At 36.3% G+C, this 25944-nt stretch overlaps 1 protein-coding gene across 3 annotated transcripts in view; it reads left to right on the forward strand.

The window, feature by feature from the left end:
* The window catches only part of LOC138707417 (SRSF protein kinase 3-like), a 179955-nt gene that overhangs the window by 73696 nt on the left and 80315 nt on the right, over window positions 1–25944 (forward strand). Inside the window, exon 1 of one of the 3 annotated variants that reach the window (XM_069836808.1) lies at window positions 18516–18702. The exons of the other annotated variants lie outside the window; for them this stretch is intronic. Within the exon in view, the coding sequence (XP_069692909.1) occupies window positions 18539–18702 (164 nt within the window). The 5' untranslated portion in view covers window positions 18516–18538. Of the gene's footprint in view, window positions 1–18515; window positions 18703–25944 lie in introns of those variants that run through there. 3 annotated transcript variants of the gene reach the window in all.

Below are 25944 nucleotides of genomic sequence, written 5' to 3' on the forward strand. Positions count from 1 at the left end.
CACGGCATGAGGATCTTGTTCACCGCTGGTAAAATGCATAACGAATGGTGGTGACTGTGAAAAAATAACTGTACGTAGCTGAAGCCTTGCTCTAATTAACTGTGTTATTAGGCTCTGTATATCTGTTGTAGTTTCCATGAAAATATATAGGTAGCATTACTTTCGGAATGACCCTCGTATTTTTGTCACCAAGCGCGATTACGGGTTAAATGACGCTATTAAACAACAAGCACCTGATTTTTTTTCTTAAATAAACTTCTGAAAATGTTATTGCTTACTATACGCAATGATTATTCTTAAATTTCTTTATACTGTGGTCAAGTTTCATTTCTTACTCGGCCGAGGTCAGTGGAGTCCTGCAGCCCGGAGCGCCAGTACGATTATTTAGTACTTACAGTCGCCGATAATGTGCGCCTGGGTCAGGGGAGTCCATTAAGTTACGCCAAGGGATGTTCAGGTTAGTCTGTCGCCTGCAGTCGGAGCGATCGGATGTCATGCATGCGGTATAGCGTTGTGTTTCGAGTACAGTTAAGCTGTACTTCATTCTTTTACCGACCTCTACTCCTGAACTCTCCCCACTACTCCTATTACTTCCCCTCTTTCGCGTCGCTGAGCTGTCAGGAATAATGATCGGTCTGTACTGCTCCTGCATTCGTATAGCGTCATCGCGATTGTTCACACTACGCTCTCGGTCGAGTAATTTATTATTAAAATACAAAGGTTTAAGATATTCTAATTTACAAGCGCTCTAGGCAGACCTTAAATAACTGAAAAAAGATGGGATTACGCAACCAATTAGTCACAATTAGCATTCTGTTTACGGTAGTGTAGGCTGGACAATTAAGGCTGGTCCACAATAAACAGGGAACGGAAACGAGAACGGAAATATTGTTAAAGTAAATGTATTTAAATGTGAGCATTCACAACTAACGAGAAGCTTACCGGAGTCCGGGAACGGAAACGTAAAAATTAATTGTGAATGCTCACATTTAAATACATTTATTTTAATATTTCCGTTCTCGTTATCGTTTTCGTTTCCGTTCCAGGTTTATTGTGAACCAGCCTTTACACGTGACAGCACGTAAACTTACTGGACCGTTGTATATCACGTTAAGCTGCAGTTACTGCAGATCAACCTAACACTTATATTTAGTGCTTACACCCAAAAACGGCGTTAGGACGTTGGAGTTCGCACATACTTTATGTAGCATCCAAGATATGTGCAATGTTCATAAGTTGTTAGCACGTTTTTCAGCGAGTCTGCTTATTCGTGAAAATTTCGGAAACTTCAGAACAAAAACTCGAGATTGGGGGGGGGGGGTTAAGTTACGTAATATGCACAAATGTGTTGTTTATAATATAGTTTAGATGAAACGGAAACAATTAAAATTGTACTGGAAATTGACTCTCTTCATATTCCTAAGAGTCCACACCTGTGGAGTAACAGTCAGCGCGTCTGGCCGCGAAACCAGGTGGCCCGGGTTCGAATCGCAGTCGGGGCAAGTTACCTGGTTGAGGTTTATTCCGGGGTTTTCCCTCAACTCAATACGAGCAAATGCTGGGTAACTTTCGGTGCTGGACTCATTTCACCGGCATTATCACCTTCATTTCATTCAGACGCTAAATAACCTAGATGTTGATACAGCGTCGTAAAATAACCCAATAAAATAAAAATAAAAATATTCCTAAGACAAAAAATAAAATTACTCGAGTGAAGAAGGAAATATTTAACTCTTTTCAAGTTTAAACACTGAGATAGTCTAAAATAAACAACTACACAATACTGTAGGTGAGAAGTGCATTAGAAACTGTATGGGACTACAGAACGCAATGGCATCATGTTATATTGCATCGGGGGAAGAGCTTGAACATGTTTTACACGCAGAAGGCGAAGCGGCTCGTGATATAGTAAAGATCAGCTTGGAGAGGACAAGTAATCTGCCTCTCGTTGATCTGATCACGGCTGGCCTCCTCCCGTGTTACGTGGTCGTTTTCTCGACCAGGATGACGGCGTTACTCGGGTAGATCAGGCATGTTCTCGAGTCCGATGCTTAAGTGTAAGCCAGTGGGGCTTCCTTACGTCATGTCTGCAGATTAGTTTACATTTCTTCAGCGTCTGCTCGTGCACTAGAAATGCGTATCCTCTTATCAAAAGAATGCTGATAGTTGGTGCTCAGCACTAACATTGTTATTTAACTGAAATTAGAGACCCTATATTACCAATGTTAAATCATCTGTAATTACCTTTGTCAGAAAGTATTTTAGATATCTCTATAAAAATTTTACTGTTGAATCTTTATTATCTTAAAATTGCTGAGCTCTTGTTTAGAATGTGTACTTACAAATGGCTTTTAGAGAACCCGGAGGTTCATTGCCGCCCTCACATTAGCTCGCCATCGGTCCCTATCCCGAACACGATTAATCCAGCCCCTACCATCATATCCCACGTCCCTCAAATCCATTTTAATATTATCCTCCCATCTACGTCTCCGTATCCCCAAAGGTCTTTTCCCTCCGACCTTCCAACTAACACTCTATATGCATTTCTGGGTTCGCCCATACGTGCTACATGCCCTGCCCATCTCAAAAGTCTGGATTTGATGTACCTAATTATTTCAGGCTTAGAAAGTGTACTTTTTAGAAGTAATAAGTTGTGATTTTCTTTGTAACTGACTACTTTTAAGAATAATGAAATAACATTAATATTCATGTTTAAAAGTTTTTCTCCAAATGACCTGAAACTACAGCTCAGCTGTATAGCCCAGTCACATTATTTTGTGGGATATGCTTTTGGATATAGATCTAATGTTACAGAAAAGAGCACATCCACCTTCGTGACATGCGTCGAAGTCTGAAACCTTAGATTTTAGATTATATAGGGCAAACACACTGTCCCACAGCTGCCTCAAATAAAACATATCGTGTACAGGAATAACTTGGAACGGCAAGTTACCCTCCCTTTCACTACGTTCGGAAATTTAATTAATTTTCACATAAAACGTTTTGGACTTCAAGCAGTGAACCATTATTTCTGATACTGCAGCTCGAATCACGAACAATATTTATTGTATAACAGCATTTTTCGTAATTTTCTTTCCTTCAGGAGCACTCGCTGAACTTGAAGAATCACAATCTGTTAACTTTCTGTATCGAAATCTCACTTTTACATGCGACAACAATAATTTTTTTTTAAATAACCTTAGGTAACAGGACACAGCAATACATCTCGCCGGTATACGAACTACAAGCCAGTTAGTGAAGAAAGGACACGAGTCAAAGACTCACGACTAGAGACTTGCGCATTATGAAGAAAATTTTACCAAAATGTGGCATTTATATCTGAAATATTTCAATTCTAAAATATCTTCGTTCCAAATCTATTTGTAGCAGCCTAATGACCTTAACTCCGCTCTAAAGGAATATGTAAATAAATAAATCACTATTTACAACTTTATAAATTAACAGATTTTTCTAAGTTCAATATGCTACCAAATATAATACAATAAATCTGCATGCTTCAACTGTTTGTCACTACCATAAAATCCGTGCCTGAATGCAAGAAATAAATAACTCAATGCTTACACTGCAGAGAAAAAATATATAGTTCTTATATTGGCACTGGCTAGGCTCAACATTGGCTACAGTAAAGCACAAGTAGCTTTTCTATATTTTCTAGCAGAAGATTACACATAGTGTCAGTTAATATTGTTTTGTATAATGAAGAGCTCACGAAGTTGCAAGAACAACAGATATTAAGTAGACAGGAAAATAAAATTGAAGGGTACACTGGAAAAACGAACAATGTCACAATTCTTTTAAGGGTGATGTCGTTATCTAATTCACTGTATTACAACAAACTTTAGTGTTATTTTTACCAAAAGTGGTAAAGGAGAATTAAAACCACGGATACACTCATCATTTTTTTTCTTCATTTCAAGTAGAAACACCAATAAATTTTGCAGTAATATATTGAAATAGATCATTATCTCAACCTTAATGGAAATGTGACATTGTTCGTTTTTCCTGTGTACCCTTCAATTGTTTGGAACCCGTCCAAAACATTAATTTTCACGTGTAAAGGTAGACATGGTTATAATGAGAAGACTTAACTGGATTGAAAAGAATGAGCAAAGGTGGAATAGGAACCACTTACTTTGTTTTTTCCTCTGAATTCATTGATGCTACGAGTTCAGTAACTCTAAAGGCGAATTTGGAGATTTGACTTGCACTTGGTTATCCCGGAATGTTGGCGGAGTGGGAGGCTTGGTTTTTTCAAGTATTTTCTAGAAAAATCTCAGCTTTTTCCCTTATGTCTGAAAAGTCTGGTTCAGTGTTAATTATACAAATATTAATGAACGGGAAAAAATCATGAAACATAAAAAAAAATAAATACTTAAAAGGTCAAAATACAACAATGTTCATAAGTGAAGATTAAAAATAATGGAGATAATTATTACAGTTGTCTGAACACTATTCTCAGACAACTGTAATAATTATCTCCATTATTTTTAATAAAAAAATGATATGAAAAATTTTATGAAATGTGAAAATTGACCCAAAATACTATGAATTATGAAACTTCTTCAATGACAAAAAATTCATGTTCCCATACCACTAGCAAGAATGGTCTAGAAACTCTAGAATATGAAATAAATTTTGCCTCTCTACACACATCTGCATGGATCCGATTATACTTCTGTTTGATAGCGTACTCAGATTTTCTTACACAGACCGATTGAGCTATCCTCTTCATCACCATTTTCAACGTATAACTCATTTTCGTACAAAATTTGACTCATACATGCCCTTTTCTGAATAGTCAGTTCAATTATGGCGCACAGTTAGCCGAACGACTAGATCTCCGGCTTTCCACGCTGGTAACCTGGGTTCGTGTTAGGTTTTTGCTAAGATTAGTATCTGGATAATACCTGAAAGGAATGGCCCGCGGACCTAATTCCTTCACTCTAAATTCATCCCCAATTATTATTATTATTATTATTATTATTATTATTATTATTATTATTAATTTTCCAAATTATTGGAATGCTTGCTGGTCTCTTCTTCGGGCTAACAACCGTCACCTATCTCACATTCTACAACTTCTCATGCAAATTACACATTATTAGCCTCTTAGAAGATGTCTAGTGAACTGTCACTGTTGGTATTCTGTGAAAAGCAATAGCCTGTAAGTTTCGAAAAAAGTAATTAATTAGTATATAAATCATATTAATCAGGTCACACAAAAGCTGAATAATACAGTGCAAACGGCCTCGGCAGCTGGATACTGTTTACAAAGAGCATTGTCAAAAGTATCAGCGTGGAAGCTTGAGATAATTATTTGTCGACCATATTTAAAATCTTACTGGCGCACTCTCCTTGGGTCAGTTGGATTGGATGTAACCCACTCGTTCGCATTCTCTGTAATTTCTTCCTCTGGGGTTACTTGAAAGCAAAAGTATTCCAACTGGAATTAAAAGTTCCTCGTTGATAAGCTACGATATGTATATCAAAGATCACCAACGATTTACTAGGAAATTGCATAAAATCCCAAAGGCTAAATGAGACGAGTGAAGTTTAGGGTAAGATTGCAAGAGTTTCTGCCAAATGTTACGGGACGTAATTGAAAACATTTTCATTACAACATAGAAGATTTTGGTAGGTAAACAAAATGCAAGTCCATTAATTTAGAAAGCGCCGAGTCCCTGTCCCGTAATGTTTATTGTCACTCTATTTAGAAATATGTAAAAATTCTGAACGCCGCTGAACTACCGGTACTCATGTCACATTTGGCTTCACATTCGCAGACGCCAAATAGCGTCAGCACGGAGATAAAATGCGCCGTCGCGTCGCGTCGCCGAGACGAGTGTAACGTGTCGTCCACGTGTATCGATTAGGAACTCATCCAGTCCTGCGTATCTATAATTCACAACTACTTTGCTATTCGATTTTTTTGACTTGCATTAGGAAAATATCGATAACATATTGGAAGATGCAGTTCTAAGGAGTTCCTTCTCTGACGTCTTTAACTCGCCTCAGGCATGTTGCTTGAGCGACAGTTATGCCCATCGATATATATTTTCCATTCCTTTCGATCTTATTTCATTACATGCTGTTTTTCATTTCGTTTCATTTTTCCTCACCCGTTTAATTGCACTCGTTGCATTCTATTTATTTTTAACGCGTTTATTGCATTTCATCCTGTTTTCTTCCTTCATTTTCTTTCGTATTTCATTTCATTTCATTACATTGTTAATTCCACCTCATTCCATTCCACATCTCTCAATTCTAACTGGTTACATCCGATTTTGTTCCATTTCATGCAATTCACTTATAATCCACCCCTTTGCCTTCCTTGTCACTCAGGCCTATATTCCACTCCATCCTGTTGTATTCTATGTAATTCAGATCTGTTCCATTCCGTCCGATTGTTTTCCGTGTAATTAAGTTCTGGTCCATTCAGTGCCATTCAGTTCTCTTCCATTCCCTCTCATTTTATCCCACTCATCTAATGGTATTCCATGCAATTCAGTTCTATTTCATCCTATCTGATCGTTTTCCGTGTAATTAAGTTCTGGGCCATTCAGTGCCATTCAGTTCTCTTCCATTCCATTCCATCTCATCTTATCCCACTCATCTAATGGTATTCCATGCAATTCAGTTCTATTTCATCCTATCTGATCGTTTTCCGTGTAATTAAGTTCTGGGCCATTCAGTGCCATTCAGTTCTCTTCCATTCCATTCCATCTCATCTTATCCCACTCATCTAATGGTATTCCATGCAATTCAGTTCTATTTCATCCTATCTGATCGTTTTCCGTGTAATTAAGTTCTGGGCCATTCAGTGCCATTCAGTTCTCTTCCATTCCATTCCATCTCATCTTATCCCACTCATCTAATGGTATTTCATGCAATTCAGTTCTATTTCATCCTATCTGATCGTTTTCCATGTAATTAAGTTCTGACTCATCCCATCCGTTTCTATTCCATTCCATCGTATTGTGTTTCATATCTTTCAGTTGTGTTCTGTTCCATCCATTTGCATTCCAGGCTATTCATTTCTGTTCCATCCCATTCCATCTGATTTTTTCATGTCACTCAATTCTGTTCCATCCCATCCTACCTGATTCCATTCAATTATATTCATTCTATTCCATATCATTTAGTTCTGTTTCATTCAACCAACCAATTTTATTCCATATCACTCAGTTTCTTTCATTCTGTCCCAATTGATTCCAGTTATTACATTCATCCTATTCTAAGTCGTTCAGTTCTATTACATCCCATATCAACCCATTCATCCGATTTCACTTCATTCAATTGTATTCCAGATACCGTTGAATTATATTCCATTCTGTTCCGTGCTATTTAGTTCTTTTCAGTCTCATCAGATTGCATTTAGTTCTGTTTCATTCCAACCTTCCTAATCCTTTCTATTGCATTTAATTCTATTCTACTGTCTCCTCTTCCATCTTTTTTAATCTGTTCTTTTTCGCTGGCTGCTTGTCGTTCAGTTCTTTTTCAATGTCCACGTTTCATATAATTCTTTTCCACTGTTTCCTGCTTAATTAAATTATTCTCCACTGCTTCCTGTTTAATTAAATTCTTCTCCATTCTCTCTTGTTTAAATTCTTCTCCACTACCTTCTGTTAAATTCTTCTCCATTAGTTCCTATTTAGTTAAATTATTCTCCACTTCTTCCTGTTTAATTAAATTCTTCTCCACTCTCTCTTGTTAAATTAAATTGTTCTCTACTACCTTCTGTTAAATTCTTCTCCATTACCTCCTATTTAGTTAAATTATTCTCCACTGCCTCCTGTTTAATTAAATTCTTCTCCACTGCCTCCTGTTTAAATTAAATTTTTTCCATTGTCTACTGTTTCATGCAGCTCTTTTCCACTGTGGTCTCCAGCTTAATTTTATTCTATTCCGCTGTCGTCTTCTGTTTAATGATATTATTTTCTACTGTTGTCTCTTATATAATTTTATTCTTCTCCACTGCCTCGAGTTTGATTTAACGCATTTCCTTCCATTGTTTTCTAATGTTTAATTTCATTCTTTTCCATTCTCGTCTTCCGTTTAATGTTATTCTTTTCTACTCTCTTCTTCTGTTCAGTTATATTCTTTTTCACTATCCTGTTTAATGTTATTATTTTCTACGCTCTTCTTCTGTTCAATTATATTCTTTTCTACTGTCGACTCCTGTTCAGTTATATTCTTTTTCACTATCCTGTTTAATGTTATTCTTTTCTACTCTCTTCTTCTGTTCAATTATACTCTTTTCCTCTGTAGACTCCTGTTCAATTATATTCTTTTCCATTCTTCTCTTTAATGTTATTCTTTTTTACTCCCTTCCCGTGTTTTGTTACATTCTTTTGCACTGTCATGTCCTGTTCAGTGATATTCTTTTGAACTGTCGCTTGTTTAGTGTTATTATTTTATACTCTGGTCTCTTTTTTTAATTTTATTCCTCTTCACTTTTGTCTCTTGTTTAATTTTTTTCCTTTTCACTGCTTCCTGTTTCATCTAATTCTTTTTCACTGTGGTTTCTTGTTTAATTAATTTTATTCTTTTGCACTGAATTCTGTTTAATTCAGCTCTTCTCCATTGCCTGCCGTTCCATTATATTTCTTCTTGGTCAGTTCTCTTTTCGTATTCTACTGTGTTCCGTCTCGTATTCTCTTGTTTGTTCCATTAATAACGATCTTTTTACTGACGTTTTTCGAAAGTACACAAAATTCCACTTTGAGTGGGAATACCGGTATAATTTGGGCATTAGGAATATGGGAGTTGAGGTCGAGAGGAATGTGCGGAGATGATCGAGGGCAGGGGAGCCCATGAATCTCGGAGGTAGTCAGCTTTCTCTCGGGGTTTTACTGCTACGAGCAAGTGTGGGGCGGGAGAGGTTCATTCTCATTGTATCCATGGCAACTCGTTCAGACGAGACGGTTGGAGTTCAATCCTCAGCAGGTGTAAGTCCCCTTCAGTAGAAAATCTTGGGCTCACCCAGTAGACAGTATGAAATAATTGATTTTAGCTTACGTACGTAAAAGTAAAATTGTGATCGTTTTATCATTCTGTATGAAATATATCTGTTCCTTCTCATCTTTCCCTTTATGGATAATTATCTATTGGATTAAACTTTATATCGTGCGAATCTTTCTTATCTTTGGGACTCTCATGAGTTGTGGTTGGTATACAGCAGCCGTGGCGAAAATGTGACTCACAAGCACATTGTAGTTCGCAATGATAGCTGTGCATTTCTCTTGCTTTCTACCTCCCACACCCCCCACCCTCTCACTCAATGGAGTCAAACTCCGTTCCATTTGTATTTGTCTCTGACCTGCGAGTGGCGTATCGTCGCAATATCTCCATGTACCTCAACAAAAACGAAAGTTTCATGTAGGATGGGAGGACGCATTTTTTTTGCTGCCAATATGATGAGAATATTAAATATATGATTTGTTCACAAGTATTACAAGGAAAGCGGTTGTATAACATAAAACGACATATTACATGTTACTCATGAAAGATTAAAAGGTTAAGTGTTATAATTATTAGACTATTATTATTATTATTATTATTATTATTATTATTATTATTATTATTATTATCATCATCATCATCATCATCATCTTTGTACGTCAATCCTTTTTCAGCAGATGTACGAATAATGCGGTTAGATCTTCAGTTTAAACTCACAGATTTATAATGTGATGTTAAATGGAAGCTAGATGTAAGGACTTGACAAATGTTGAACTTTTAAAATCTTTGTCAAAAAATAAATATCCGAAGCTTCGTTCTTTCTCTTGCTCTTTTGAAGCATGTTCGCTACAACTTACGTTTGTGAAAAATTATTTTCAACGATGAAAATAGTAGAAACCAAATTCAGATCACGACTGACAGACAAATGCCTTCGTGATCACCTACGAATGGCAGGGACATCATTCCTGACTTTGAAACTGTCGTAAAGACATTCTGAAGAGAGTTAATTTTAGGTTGTGATAATGTGTCCCATGTTTTCTTATTAATATCTTTCTTCGTTACACGTACTAACATTAGTTTGTAACCTTGTACTGTATAAAATTATATTTAAGTGCTTGACGTAAGGAAAATGAAAATCCGTTACTAAGACAGACAGTTGCTTCACTTCCCCTTCGGGTGTCCGTCTCCCTCCACAGATGCTATGCACGTTGCAGTTACACAGTGGCTCGGCGCACGATCACATTTTCGCCACGGCTGGTATACAGTATACACCACGTTGGCAGCGGAAGCGCACCGTTAAAAACATAAAAAGAAATGTTTGGTTTTCCATGTCATAGTCACATTCATGGTGAACAAGCTGATGTTTAGTTTTCTGAGGGCATCATCTCAATATAATTCGACTGTAATAGCCCAAAAAGGCGAAAGCTGTGTTCAAACATTGTGAAATTCATGACAATATTAGCAATATCGTTGAAAATTAGGATGTAACAAAATGAAAGAAAAAGAAAAATGTTGATGTAAAGAGATTTGGAACATGACCTTTTCGCATGCTGATGGTGCAAAGTTATCCGTCATACTACACCACTACAGTGATAATTTATAAGTGTTAAACAATCTACAACAGTTAGACTAATCAAAGTTGTCGGCACTGTTATGAGAAGTTAGATTTTGGGAAAATAGCTGATAGCCCAATAATAAACCTATTGTGTCTGACTGTCTCATTTTGGTATCCATTTTATGTCGCATTTCCATATCGCAACCTCCTTTCATTAGTCTCGCCGGAATTCGAATAAGAATCTCCAACATGGACATGAGAAACTGAATTTTTTACCAACGGGGTGACAAAAATACATATGACTTTCTTTCAGGATTATTCAGGGGTGTGACATACGAAGGTTTTTGATCACAGTAGCAGTAGCGTCTTTTGAAAGAAAATAATCTTGCAGAGAAAATGACCAAGGCTACTACGATTAACTTAAAAGCTCTTAAAAGTCTACATTACTATCAATCGTATTTTTATGGTAATTATTTTCTTAAAATTTCGCGTGTAGTTTTTAAGATTTTTTTTGGTGTTGAATAATTATCATTTTTGCGATAATGTCGCAATAAAATCATGTCTTTCATCGTGTAATAAACTTACAATATGTCTTCGACCAAATTTCTTGAACGTGAAAACCAATTTAAACCCTTACATAAATGCGTAACTCGTTAATTATATATTTGTATATTATTATTATTATTATTATTATTATTATTATTATTATTATTATTACTACCCAGTGGATTTAATGTAAGATTATTATATCTGATATATTATTTAGTTGAAGTGCATTATGGATGGTAAGATGTAGTAAATAATTGACATAGTTATTACTTAAACTTACTATTAGGTTCGTTAAGGACATCTCTACACGCTAAGGAAAAATGCTAATTTTGGAACCAATTTATACAATTTTATTCTACTTTTTTATTCTATCCCTAGTATGTATGGTTATGTTTTCCGTACATTTCATATATCTGGTGCCAATGTAATCATTTTACATCTCTGTATTTTCCAACACACTGAATACAAAGTTCTATAGTATTGTCTTCGTAGTAATGCCCATTGTATGCCTACGCGGCACAATAGGTTTTTTGGATTGTCCAGATGGTTTGATGAACTAGCTTTCTTCCCATACACGCCGAGCATTAGATGACTTCCATTTGCGGGAAAGCCTAACTTCTTGTTATTTAGTCTCCTTCGTCTATTTCCTATAGTTTTCAGACGTTATTAATCAGTCTTGTACTTTTCTTACTCTTTTGCCACAAGATGAAGTGTTAGCAGCGGAACTGGCGACAGTTCCTCAAAGGAAGTATCAGTAGGTGAGGAATTAGGAAAGCCTAAATGTTCTTGCGCAGATAGTGTCTGTGGTCTTGGGGAACGGTGATGTCTTATTCAACGCGAATTTCAAATCAATTTTGGGCTAGAACCAGATCGTACTCAAACATGTTATCTTGAAGCAAGCAAGGATGCCAATTTTCTTACGTCATTAATTGTTAATCCAAATAGCCTTTAAAATCAAGGCGAAGGATATGCCGGACCAGTTGGTTGAGGTTTTTTTCGAGGTTTTCCCTCAGCCAATCGAAGCACGATTGCTGGGTAACTTTCGGTGTTGAACCTCGGATTCATTTCGCTATCATAATTACACTTCCCTTTCATCATCATCATCATCATCATCATCATCATCATCATCATCATCATCATCATCATCATCATCATCTCCGTTTCGGGCTTGCTTCCATGTGGAATCTGCCGCCGAACTTGGAACCAAAGAGTTTGTAATATATAACAAGTAGTATAAGTATTACAAACTCTTTGCTTGGAACCCGTGGATTTATTGGTGGTAGCGCTATGCACTGTGAGCATTCCACTGGACTTACGGTAACTCGTGGGACCGCGGTGAGATCAAAGACGTTGTAGTTATATACAGTATCTAGACACACAACTGGCGCTGGTGTCGTGTACAAATTTGAAACCTCTCGCGCATGTTCGCGCGACGCCATGTTTGGGGAGCACGAATGATTTTTTTCTATAAAGCATTCGGAGGTTAGAAAATACCATTGGGTATATAGGCGTTTTCTCAGCGGACACCCCCTTCACTACAGTGTAACTAAACTTATTTACGTATTTTCTAACGTATAATATAAAATAACAGAAGTAAATATAAATACTGTAACTAAGCATTGCTTTAAATATAAACGCCTTACATTGCTCATAAATAGACTCATTAGTTTATTTCTATTTCCTATGACCGAATACATGGAATATTTTTACTTGCGCTATTTTATATACGTTAGAAAATACGCAAATAATTTTTTTAAAATTATATTACAAAGAGAGGGATGTCCGTTAAAAATGTCTATATACCCAATGGTATTTTCCAAACACTTAATGCACTGTAATAATAATCGTCAGTGTTTTGCGAATCAGAGGCGATATGACTCTTTAGAACTTTCAAATGCAGACATTGATGGCAATTCCCTCATTCTTACATCATTCTCAATGACAGAATATTGTGAAAATGTGATTGTATACATTGCTGGCTTAGTTGTTAAATCATTAAGAAAATATGGTGTAATAAATCTAAGGACTCAATTTATGGTAGGTACTAGGAGTAACCAAAATCTCTTTTATTTTGTTTTAACGAAAGAATAATGGGAGTCCTGTCATATCATCATCTGAGATTATAGAATTATGCCGCTTATGTGAAAGAGTGGTTATACACATGTTGACAGATTACTTATGTCCTGTGGTCTAGAAGTGCCGGTAATATAATTTTCGATTCTCTAAAACTTAACAACAGATCTATACTGATTATCACATATTTATTTCACTTAGGAGTTTGAATATGATAAGAACTTGTGTAATCAAGGTGCATATATTTGTCTTTTGATCTAAGAGTAATGCATGTTAATATAATTTTTGATTCTCTGAAACCTAACAATATGCTAATTGTCGTAAAATTATACATTCTGTAATGCGTATTGTATAGGTTTATTTGTGGATGTGTGAGCATGTTTTCTATAAATTGCTGCGTACGTATTTTCTTTCCTTTAATGCTCTGACGCATATCAATGGAACTTTCAATATGTTTATTTCGTCCTAATTTTACGTTAAACGTCGAAAATGGCCATAATCTGTCAATTTTAGATCATCACAGCGTTAAATTGCGTGATTTACGTACTGCTGTTATGCGTCTGCTCTCCATCAACATGGCTGCAAGCGCAGCGTTCAATTTTCCCCAGGTTCCTCGTTCTGCGCAGCCGAGACTGTGGGGCTTGGTTCTGCAGCGACATACGAAGTTGTTACTGAATATTTCCAGGAGCTGAAGGTAACTGTCGAAGATGTACAACCTCGAGCAATCGTTAATTAGGACGAAAGAAACTTAACGGATGATACTGGACCAAAGAAAATAATTTGTTGAAGAGGTACTAAACATCTACTGCGAATCGACACATCGCAGCAATCATATTCAGTCATGTTTTCAGGAACTGCTTCGGGTCAGTGGTTGCCTTCATATCAATTTCAGTGTTCAGGTTTAAAAACTTTGCAATTAGCCTGTTATTTTGACTGTAAATATATTATTTTAAGAACAATAATTGTGTGCAAAGTCACCCATGCTGAAACATTACTTTATATTTTAAGCAAAACAAAGCAGTGTCAAAAGTCACCCGAGCTGGCAAGTGGCTTTGGACAGAGAGGTCCTTTTTAAGAAAAAAAAAGAGCCAAATAAGAGTTGACAAATGTGATATTTTCTTCATGGAATTTTTTGTATGGGTTAAGACCAAAGTATTGAGACAAATTTGACACTTCCAACATTACACATACACTATTTAAAAGGACTTGAAGTTACGAACTGTCCAAAGTCACCTGCTGATTCGGAACTGGGGATTTCGATATTAGGATTTCATGTATGCTAAGTCTTTCGATTATTGTGACTGATCTGTAGTGGAGGAACCGAAAACATAACGTTATAACTTGTGCGTCTGGAATATTATAACTTGATATGAATTTTACAAAAACATCGCGTTTGTTGTTCTCGATTTGACATTTTCACTTATGATCAATCAATTCTTGCTTACGATGTCAAATTCAGTGCTGATGTTGAGAAATATTAAGGCGCATTTCATTTCTGGACCAAAAAAAGGTAGAGGAGTGTTTAGTCTTGACGTGGAATGAAAATGAGTAAGTATTCCACGAGACCTCGCAGTTAGGGCCAGGTTTTTAACGTGCATTTAAGTACAGACGTGGACAAATTATTAACAAAATTGACGATTCTTATGATAATTCTGTTTACAAAATTTGACTTTTCAATTTAAACTACAGTTGACAATTTTGCATATTTCCATCATTACAGTAGACAGAAATATGCAAAAATGTCAACTGTAGTTTAAATTGAAGAGTCAAGTTTTGTAAAAATATATAATAAAAATCTTCAATTTTGCTAATAATTTGTAAATTTGCAAAAATGTCAACTGCATTGAAGAGTCAAATTTTGTAAAAATGTAAAAAAAAATCTTCAGTTTTGCTAATAATTTGGAAATATCCAAAATGTTAACTGTACTCCAAATTGAAGAATCGAATTTTGTAAAAATATACAATAAAAACTTTCAGTTTTGCTAATAATTTGTCAATGTGCAAAAATATCCAATGTAGTCCAAATTGAGGAGTTAAATTTTGAAAAATATACAATACAAATCTTCAATTTGGCTAATTATTTGGAAATACACAAAAATGTCAACTGTAGTCTAAATTGAAAAATCATATTTTGTAAAAATATATAATAAAAATCTTCAATATTGCTAATAATTTGTCCACGTCTGTATTAGCTACGGAACCACTGGTCTGAATTCTCATCCATAATACGTGTGTTATTGCTCCTGAATGTTCATGATATAATTGATGGCATCGTACCGATGGACCTCCGAGGACGAGCACTGAACAACACGGTGAGCACTATTATAAATTCTAACATTAGCACTTTATAGAACATATAACGGCAGTAAGTTTAACTCCGAAATAATTATTCATGTTACCGCTTTATAGTTCTGTTTTGAATATGGAGTAATTAAGCAAGGTCTGAAGTCTAGTTATTTCCAGCTATGCTTAATGGGGTTCTATACGGAAGTTTATGTCTGCAAGTTGGTTAATTAAATGCACATGTTTCTTCTTTCGTTCTTGCCTTCGATTCTGTTTTTAAGAACTCAGTTTCGTATCTTAAAAACTTCCTTCTTTTTTTTCGGTGAATTTATTTCAGGATAACAGGCAGGGTTTGGAATTGAACGGGTTACATCAGCTTCTTGTCTATGCGGATGACGTGAATATGTTAGGAGAAAATACACAAACGATTAGGGAAAACACGGAAATTTTACTTGAAGCAAGTAAAGCGATCGGTTTGGAAGTAAATCCCGAAAAGACAAAGTATATGATTATGTCTCGTGACCAGAATATTGTACGAAATGGAAATATAAAAATTGGAGATTTATCCTTCGAAGAGGTGGAAAAATTCAAATATCTTGGAGCAACAGTAACAAATATAAATGACACTCGGGAGGAAATTAAACGCAGAATAAATATGGGAAATGCGTGTTATTATTCGGTTGAGAAGCTCTTATCATCCAGTCTGCTGTCCAAAAATCTGAAAGTTAGAATTTATAAAACAGTTATATTACCGGTTCTTCTGTATGGTTGTGAAACTTGGACTCTCACTCTGAGAGAGGAACATAGGTTCAGGGTGTTTGAGAATAAGGTGCTAAGGAAAATATTTGGGGCTAAGCGGGATGAAGTTACAGGAGAATGGAGAAAGTTACACAACACAGAACTGCACGCATTGTATTCTTCACCTGACATAATTAGGAACATAAAATCGAGACGTTTGAGATGGGCAGGGCATGTAGCACGTATGGGCGAATCCAGAAATGCATATACAGTGTTAGTTGGGAGACCGGAGGGAAAAAGACCTTTAGGGAGGCCGAGACGTAGAACGTAGATGGGAGGATAATATTAAAATGGATTTGAGGGAGGTGGGGTATGATGATAGAGACTGGATTAATCTTGCACAAGATAGGGACCGCTGGCGGGCTTATGTGAGGGCGGCAATGAACCTTCGGGTTCCTTAAAAGCCATTTGTAAGTAAGTAAGTAAGAATTTATATTAAGTACATATGAGGAAATAATTCTGATGCTAGAAGTAAACGTAGTTAGCATTCCTTGTAACGAATCAAATGCTATTTGTTTCCTTGAAGTGAGACAGGACTGTTCTTTTAGATTTCAATAATAAGTCAAAATTATACACCGACAAAGTGTATATTAACTACCTCTTTACATATCTCCAAATATTGGCGCACTTCTCCCGACGAGTGATTAGTCTGTCCATAACAGTTATGAAGCAGTCTGTATCCAAATCTAATAACCACCTTTGTATGGCCTGATGAATTTATCGATACAGATTATTACTGTGCAGCCTTGGATAAATTGTACTTCTTCATTTAGTGCACATGACCAGGACCCTAGCAAGTTGCGTGATGACCATGCACATTTATGCTACGGCCACGCCGAAAAAGGTTTGCTTATCGCCTAGTAGTTGGGTTTTTGGGGTTTTTAAGCTCCGTCCAGAAGACAATCAAATTATAATATTTCTAACAGTCTCTTTTCTTTTTTGATTGGAAAACTATCATTTGTCACCAAAAAGGAATTTTTCACACAATTTCTTTTCCATTACTGAATGGATATTCCCTTAATTTTAATATCAATGTGTCAACCAATGAAATATTTTCGTACTTTCCAAAAATATCGACGCGACGTAACCGTCATGTGATGTTAGAAAGTCGCTGAGAATGGGAAATGAATCGAAATCTCGATTGATAACTCAGCGAGACAAGTTTAATTTCTCTGCAGTTGCTTGAGTATTGTCCTGCACGGTGAACAGAGTTACAGCTGGATCCCAAAGATTAGAATTAAAGCACTAAAAATATTGGATAGAGTCCACACCTGTGGAGTAACGGTCAGCGTGTCTGGCCGCGAAACCAGGTGGCCCGGGTTCGATTCCCGGTCGGGGAAAGTTACCTGGTTGAGGTTTTTCCGGAGTTTTCCCTCAATCCAATATGAGCAAATGCTAGGTAACTTTCGGTGCTGGACCCCGGACTCATTTCACCGGCATTATCACCTTCACCTCATTCAGACGCTAAATAACGAAGTTGTTGATAAAGCGTCGTAAAATGACCTACTAAAAACAATATTGGATAGATACGAAAGATTTACAATCCAATACAGTCGCTCTGGCGAACCCATTCCAGTTGAACGCTGTGTCTCAAACGTTTGAAATACGAAATATTCCAGCAAACTAATAAATATCAGAGAACGCGATAAAGTTGAAACATCATTTGAAGAAAAACACTTCGGTTCCGTGGATCCCTCTCAAATCACTCGCCTTAGAGCTATTAAAATGTATAAAACTTTTAACACCAAAAAAACTATTGCAAACATTCAGTAAACTAATGCTGTCATAGGGAAGGAAGCAAACAGAACACTTTCGGCACAGTTATGCTTATGTCAACAATACTGCTTACCTGTACGAATTCCTGGGAGAGTAACAACGGTCGGAAAAGGCTCAAGTAAAATGTATCTATTGTATGTAGACTTAAATATGTATATTTTATTTCCATCCCACGCTTTTAGCTCATGCAGAACTACACCAAAAATCATACCTCACCGTAATAGTCTGCGTTCACGGCGAGCTTAGTTTTTTTGTTCCACTCTATGTATTAAATGTTTTTTTTTTCGGAAGCACGTATTACAGTTGCCAATGCCTGCCACATGTAGTTATGAGGACGCTCGGGTAGACTGTGTTAGCTTGCATGATGTGAATGAATGCTCGCCTGCCTGCTTGGTCTCCTCGCCATCGTCAGTATCGCCCGCCGAGCCGAGCTGAACTCAGTAACTTGTGCTGCCAGCGACAAGTGCGAGTGATGCCTACGGAGGAACACACACTACAGGGGTCGGGCTGTCCCGACCGAAGATGGGTATGAGGGCCGAGGAACGGGCGGCATGGGCCCCAAAACGCCGGTTGCCTTGCATCAATACTCGGACCAACTCGGGGTCGGCTCCGAGCCCCGTCCACAGAACGCCCGGCCTCGGGCGCGTCCGATCTCTCTGCCCGACCCCCCCCTCATGGACCCAGCGGTGAGACTGCCTGTCATTCCATTCTCATTATCTTTTCAATTGCCTTTATTTACTTTTTCTCAGTTTGCATTTTTCTTTCACATTCTTCTCTTCTCTACTGCTTGCAGTAACTTCACATTTTTTGGGGATGTTTATAGTTTTCTCTGTTTTTCTAATTGGTATGTCTCACTTTTCTTCATTTTCCATTTTCTTTCCTATATTCACTCTCACGTTTCCTAACTTTTCTGCTCCCTTCTCCATCCTCCTCACCTGTAATATTCTTTTCCCTTCCCTTCGCCTTCCCTATACGCTTCTTGTTTAGGGCTTGTCCATAGTGGGGCATTTTTAGTAATGTTGGACAAAATAATTCTTGAATTGAAGCTTTGTTTCTTATTATTAATTTTACTGTAGTAATCATGCAGTATTGTTCATAATTTTCATGTTGTGCACAATATAATTCATTTATTATGAGTTTGTGTACATGTCAGTGGTGTGACAAAATCTGGAACATTTAAACACAAGAATATGTTTGTATTTTATGGATCTCCGAACTAAAAAAAAAAAAGATAAACTACATCAATATCGAATGAAAAATCATTTCTTCTTCTACCTCACTGAATAATTACTTCTTGAAAATATGCAAGAATTCAAACAGAATTGCAAAAAATGTCAGTGGTGTGACTGCTGGTGTTCTTGATGTTATAGTTAGGAAAGTCACAAATAATTTGTAAATTCATGCACATCATTACAAGTATTGTTCTATATTCTTCAAGTTAAATTAATTTTGATTAGAGAAGCATGTTTAGGTTATGTGTAAATATTTTGGGCACTTTATCATGGACAAGCCCTTTACATCTTAACTCGCCGCAACTTATGCTTTTATTTCTTCTCTCAAGCTCCTTTCGATTTCCCGTATACTTATCCAATCTCCACAATTGAGGCTTTGTCCTCTATGAATATTGAGCCGAATGAAGTCTTTCATAATTGTGTAAGTGTATTTATAAGGATAAAATTTTACCGACGTAGTACAACGTTTTTGAGTGTTAAGTCTGACACGCTTCCGCTCTTTTGAATTTGAGTTGCTTCGTATATTTATGGCAAACATGCAATATGTCTTTTGCTTATGTGATAAATGCAGTCACACCCAAAGAAAGATATATTGAACCCTTATTGATTTTCCGTGGCACATGTTTTTCCCTGTTAATTAGGCGACCGGTTTCCAAGAATCAGCGTCTCCATGGCAGCACGCGAGCTGTGCTCAGATTCACCAGGTCGTGGCGCCGGCGTTGCTTGTGACGTGTACGAACCATATTAAGCCTAATATATTTACTGCTGAAGTGACACTCACAAATAACCACCACATCTGTGATTCTAAAACAAAACTATTTGCTTTGTTTTGAAACTGAGAACTGTGTGACTGCAAATGGAGACTAGTCCCAGGCAACAAAGCTAGTCACATCGACTACCTTTCTAGTGTGCAAGAAACAGAGACTTTTTTAAACTTAAGAATAACTATTTCTAAGGAGTCACTGTTATTTAAGTAAATAATGGAGTGGGAAAGGAACTGGCCACCCTATCCCATTATCTCCTGGCGTAGTTGCCTCATGAGCGATGCCTTGTTGGTGTCATTTGCGGGGTCCAAACCTTTCTTCGGACAGTTGACTAATCAATAACATGCTATATTCTAAATAAATGTGATTCGCCTTGGTATAAGGCAGGGATGTCAAAACGCCTGCACTGCGTGCTCTCAAGAACCTGCACAACATTTCCTTAAGAGCGGTGATTGTACATTATCTTCCTGATAAGTGAACATTGTTGGATTTGTATCGCTTGTAGTATGAGCACGTAATACAGGCGTTTTGGCATCCCTGATGTAAGGTAATCGTTTGAGACCAAATGATCCACTTTTGCAGAATTTGCGAAATGCTTACTTCCTAATCGAGGATATAAATAAGAAAGGTATACGAAACACATAGACATCGGGAATTTCTTTTATCCTCGATCAGAGAAAACAAAGGCAACAATTATCATGGTAAGGACCATGCTAGAGACAACTAGGACCAATGTAAGGATACGAAATGGACAAAGACAGACAACTATAAGAATCGCGACATGGACCACGATAAGGACCAAGGCCACGATAGGGACCATGACAAAAACAAGATCGAGAAAGGCCATTACAATGGAAACAAGCACTGTGATAAGGACCCCGACAAAGCAGAGAATAACCACAACAGAGACAACAATGACCACGATAAAGACTATTGCAAAGACATCAAGGACCACTATAAGGACCTCGATAAGGACAAGGACTACGATAAATATGACATGAACCACGACAATGATCGTAATAAGACACCATGGCTTGGACAACAATAATGACCACGACAAGTATTACGACAAAGAAACAACGACCATTATAGGACCACGAAATGGACGAACACAAAGACAAGAATAACAACGACCGCAGTAAGGCTCAGGACATGCAGTGCGATACGGATAACAATAAGGACTACGACATGGACACAACAAGGACCATGACGAGCATTACGACAGGCATCAAGGCCACGATTAGAACCATGACAAAGACAACAAGGACCATGATCAGAACTACAACAAAGACAACAAGATGACGATAAGTATCACGAGAAAAACAAGGACTACGACAATTATGACGACATGGACAATGGAAAGCACCACGACAAGGATTGCAACGACTACGATATAGTTAACGACTAGGAATACGAAAGAACCACGATAAGAACCAAAACCGCGATAAGTACCATGACAAATAGGCCTACAACAAGAATTGTTACAAGGACCACAACAAGGGCAAGAAGAAGGATCACGAAGAAGACAGCCACTTAAGGCCACGAATTCACAACATAGCTCAGGTCACAAAGTATCATTGCTTCTCTGTACCGAATGGCAAATGCCTGCTGTTGGATCTAAATTCTGCACTGCTGCTAATGTCACTGTCTTTTCTCGGTAGTTCATACGAGTACAGTAGCGTGTCGGTTCCACTGTATAACCGAAACGTCTCGTGTTTTTTTAACGCCTTATAGTATATAGTACATAAATATTATTGACAACTTAAACATTCAAGATTTGCAAAAGATACTGCAATTCGTTATTTAACAGATGCATTTATTAATTAGTATTAATATATCTAATTAGTTAATAACTGCAAGTGTTTTTTCATTCAATCATAACATGAATAAAATTGAGTGCACATTAAATGAAACACTATTGCAAACACGCAGATAAAATAGTTAAAATCAACTGAAGGGGTGAGAATGAAATAGTCCAAAGCCACACTTTTAACAAAAATTGTTTTGTGCGAGTGCATTTCTTATACATATGGGAAAGCTACTAATAAAATATTGTAATAATTACTCAACAAATGGCAGAGGCCTAAGGACTCTAAACCTGCGGAAAAGGAATTTTTTTTTAATTTCATTCTAATTCTTAGTTTTTAATACATATGCATTTACATGTTATGTGTGTATATATATGTGTATATATATATATATATATATATATATATATGGTGTAAATGCATTCATTAGATTAACGTTTATAATATTATAATTTGTAATTTTGTATTGCTTGCGATCATTAACGCTTAATCTCAGGATTTTGTAAAACTCTATTTCAACGTTATTTAGCTATTTCAAAGTTATTTAGACAAAAAGAATCGTTATGTAGACTAAGAATCGAACTCACACTTTTCTACACAACACACAGAATTCTTAGCGTCTGAGCTATTGAAACGACACGAAAGCTTTCCTTTCTGTGCAGAGTGTCGATCTAGTCATGAAGGTGCAATGTCGATTTAACTACACGATTTATCTATACATTTATCTATTATTTACGTCATATTACCGGTTTTTTTTTTTGCAGTTTTTGAAGTGAATTTCGGAATGATGTTAGTAACAAACCAAATAGCCTGAATTTAAGTAACTCAATATTCGTTATCTTGTGTATCAGTGCTCTGGTCTCCGATCATGCGCAGTGTCTTACATCTGAGATTTAGGAATATTCAATCGTCTCATTCTTTTCTTGGGAAACTGCACATTACGCTACTCAAGTAACTGGTGTGAGAGGCAGTCGTCTGGAACTGCTGGGAAGACATATCGTGGCAGATGGATTGGACGTAACGGACCTGTTTCAGGACCGGCACGTTCGCCCGACTGACACCCTGTGACTTTTGGTATGGGATCACGTGAAGAATTGTGTACTCCAACGTCACGCAATCCGTGAACACCTGTTGGATGAAATTTTGTAAAGGCGGGAAATAGGATCAGGAATACGCGAAGCATCTTCAAACGTACACGATTGTAATGACGCAAGAGGGCTTCATTGTGCCATGAGTGTGGTGGACACTTCCAACATCATCTTTGAAGTGAAATGTGCCACTATTCTCGTAAATAGCTTACGGTGTGAAATATTCTAGTTTTCACTGTCATTACCACTGTAACTCAGCGGTTCCATTTGTATGTTTATATGAAATGATGATTTGTTTTGTGTAGGCCTACTACTTTAATGTACATAATTACCGATCGCCTCGTATAACCGTGAACACCGGCAGTTCGGTAGCTTCGTTGATGGAGAAGGAACACATTTAAATCAGAATTGATTGTCCCCTGTAATAGGATATATGCGGTTCATGAATATTAGAATTTAATTTTAATGTGGGGAAGAAATGCCCGGTAGATTTCCGGCTGAGACCTCTAATTATTTACTTCATTTAAATGCACGATATGCATCACCCAAACTCGAAAACTTGTGCCATACTAAAGGCAATAGAAATCCAACAAAGCTCGCATATTAGCAAGATGAAGTACAATCACCGCTCGTAAGGAAATGTGCAATTTCTTGAGAGCACGCAGAGCAGGCGTTTTGACATCCTTGGCGTATCCTGTTAGGTTTATAACAGTAATCAGCGTGATGGGAAAACTTCACAATTTTAAGCAAGTTATTTCAATTCTTTGCTTTGTCTCAAGTCTGAGGGCAACATTGACGGTAGTTTATAAAATTAATTTTTCGTTTTATATTTTATATCTTTTATAACCTTCTTTGGATTCATTGTAAATTCTTATTTCATATTCCCTAGAAAACTTGATCGCACAAAGGATGACCACAATAGGAGATGAATTAGGCTACATAGGACGTTGGCCAATCTTAACAGAATAAGATATTCCTAAAGGGAATCTGTGATGCTGTTATCAACACTTGACTTCGGAGATGCATCTTAACCTCGCATACATTACAGCCGACTTGTTTGATATTATTATTATTATTATTATTATTATTATTATTATTATTATTATTATTATTATTATTACAGTAGAACATCGATTAACCATCACCCTATAAACTGATTGGGGGTTATTTATATTTCTATCTTTTTAGTTTTTATTTTATTAATCATATTCATACCCCTAATCATGAATTAGATGAAATTGAAATTAATATACCTCTTATTAGAGTTAATAATAAGAGGATAAATGTTATAGGGAATAAGGTCTATAATATATTTTTATAATTTTTATTGTATATGATTATTTTATCCGATTGTATTTTGCTCTTTTTATTTTTGCTATAGAAATACAGTATATAAAGTAATGTGACACCTATTAGTACGCATTTTTTTAGAGTGTTATTAACTATTAGTCATTAAAAGCCTTTACCCTTACACAGTATGATCTACTGTTAGAGTTGCCGTACTGTGTAACTTCTATATAAAATGTCTTCCAAGGATGTTAAAGGAAAACGTTTTGTACAAAATATCGAAAAAAGTGCAAATAATTTAGTGGTTCTGGAAAGAGAGTCTGTGGCTCATGACTAGAGACGATAATTTCATGCACTATAAAATTCCAAAATATGCATGCATTTATGCGCTATCAAGCTATGAAATATGCACGATCAAGCGAAAAATATATTAAAATATGCACTTTCATTTTGGTTCCAAATTTACTATTTCACTTCACTTTTTTTTTTTTTTTTGCACAGTTAACGACAAACAATATTTCTAAATTGGTTTCTGTGAGATTCCTGCACTTGTCAGTCAATTTTTTTTTTTTTTGTAGGCAGAGAATGACCTCTCTACATCGCAAGAAGTTATGGGTGCAAACTTTAATGAACATATGTGACAGTATCAGATCAAATTCTTCATTCAAGTTTTCGCCACAAATAACCTTCTTCGCTGAACAAAAGAATCCGTAGTCCGAGTTCGCATGTGACCCTGTCCAGTATGTCCACCCGCTTTCCCACGGCATAACTGAGGGATCAATGGAATTCTTTGCACATTCTTTCATTTTTTTTCATTCTTGCAATAAGTGAAGCAGATACGACATACTGGTCGACTTGAAATTTTTTAGTACATTTTATCCGAGTGGAAAAACCTTTAATTGGAAGCATATTAGAGCCACATTAACACACGCAAACAGAATAAACAAACACATTAACCACTTACGAGGTTCACACGTTGCAAAGACAGTTTAGCGAATGATTCCAATTTGAGAAAAATCTAAAATGCTACTACAGACGTGGACAAATGATTAACAAAATTGACGATTTTTATGGCAATTCTGTTTACAAAATTGGCTTTTCAATTTAGACTACATTTGACAATTTTGCATATTTCCATCATTACAGTAGACAGAAATATGCAAAAATGTCAACTGTAGTTTAAATTGAAGAGTCAAGCTTTGTAAAAATATATAATAAGTCTTCAATTTTGCTAATAATTTGTAGATTAGCAAAAATGTCAACTGCATTGAAGAGACAAATTTTGTAAAAATATAAAACAAAAATCTACAGTTTTGTTAATAGTTTGGAAATATCCAAAATGTCAACTGTAGTCCAAATTGAAGTATCTAATTTTGTAAAAATATAGAATAAAAACCTTCAGTTTTGCTAATAATTTGTAAATATGCAAAAATATGAAATGTAGTCCAAGTTGAAGAGTTAAATTTTGAAAAATACACAATACAAATCTTAAATTTGGCTAATTATTTGGAAATACACAAAAATGTCAACTGTAGCCTAAATTGAAGAATCATATTTTGTAAAAATATATAATAAAAATCTTCAATTTTGCTAATAATTTGTCCACGTCTGTAGTATTGGAAAAGGGAGAGAAACAACAACCTCTCTGAAAGATGGTGCTTTTGACCTAAATTATTTGTCGGCAGTTTCCTTGAACCCGCTATATTTCCTCTCTACTAATTTCAAAATGTCCAATGTAATAAATCCATT

Source organism: Periplaneta americana, chromosome 10 (assembly GCF_040183065.1).
Source record: "Periplaneta americana isolate PAMFEO1 chromosome 10, P.americana_PAMFEO1_priV1, whole genome shotgun sequence".
Lineage (NCBI taxonomy): Eukaryota > Metazoa > Arthropoda > Insecta > Blattodea > Blattidae > Periplaneta > Periplaneta americana.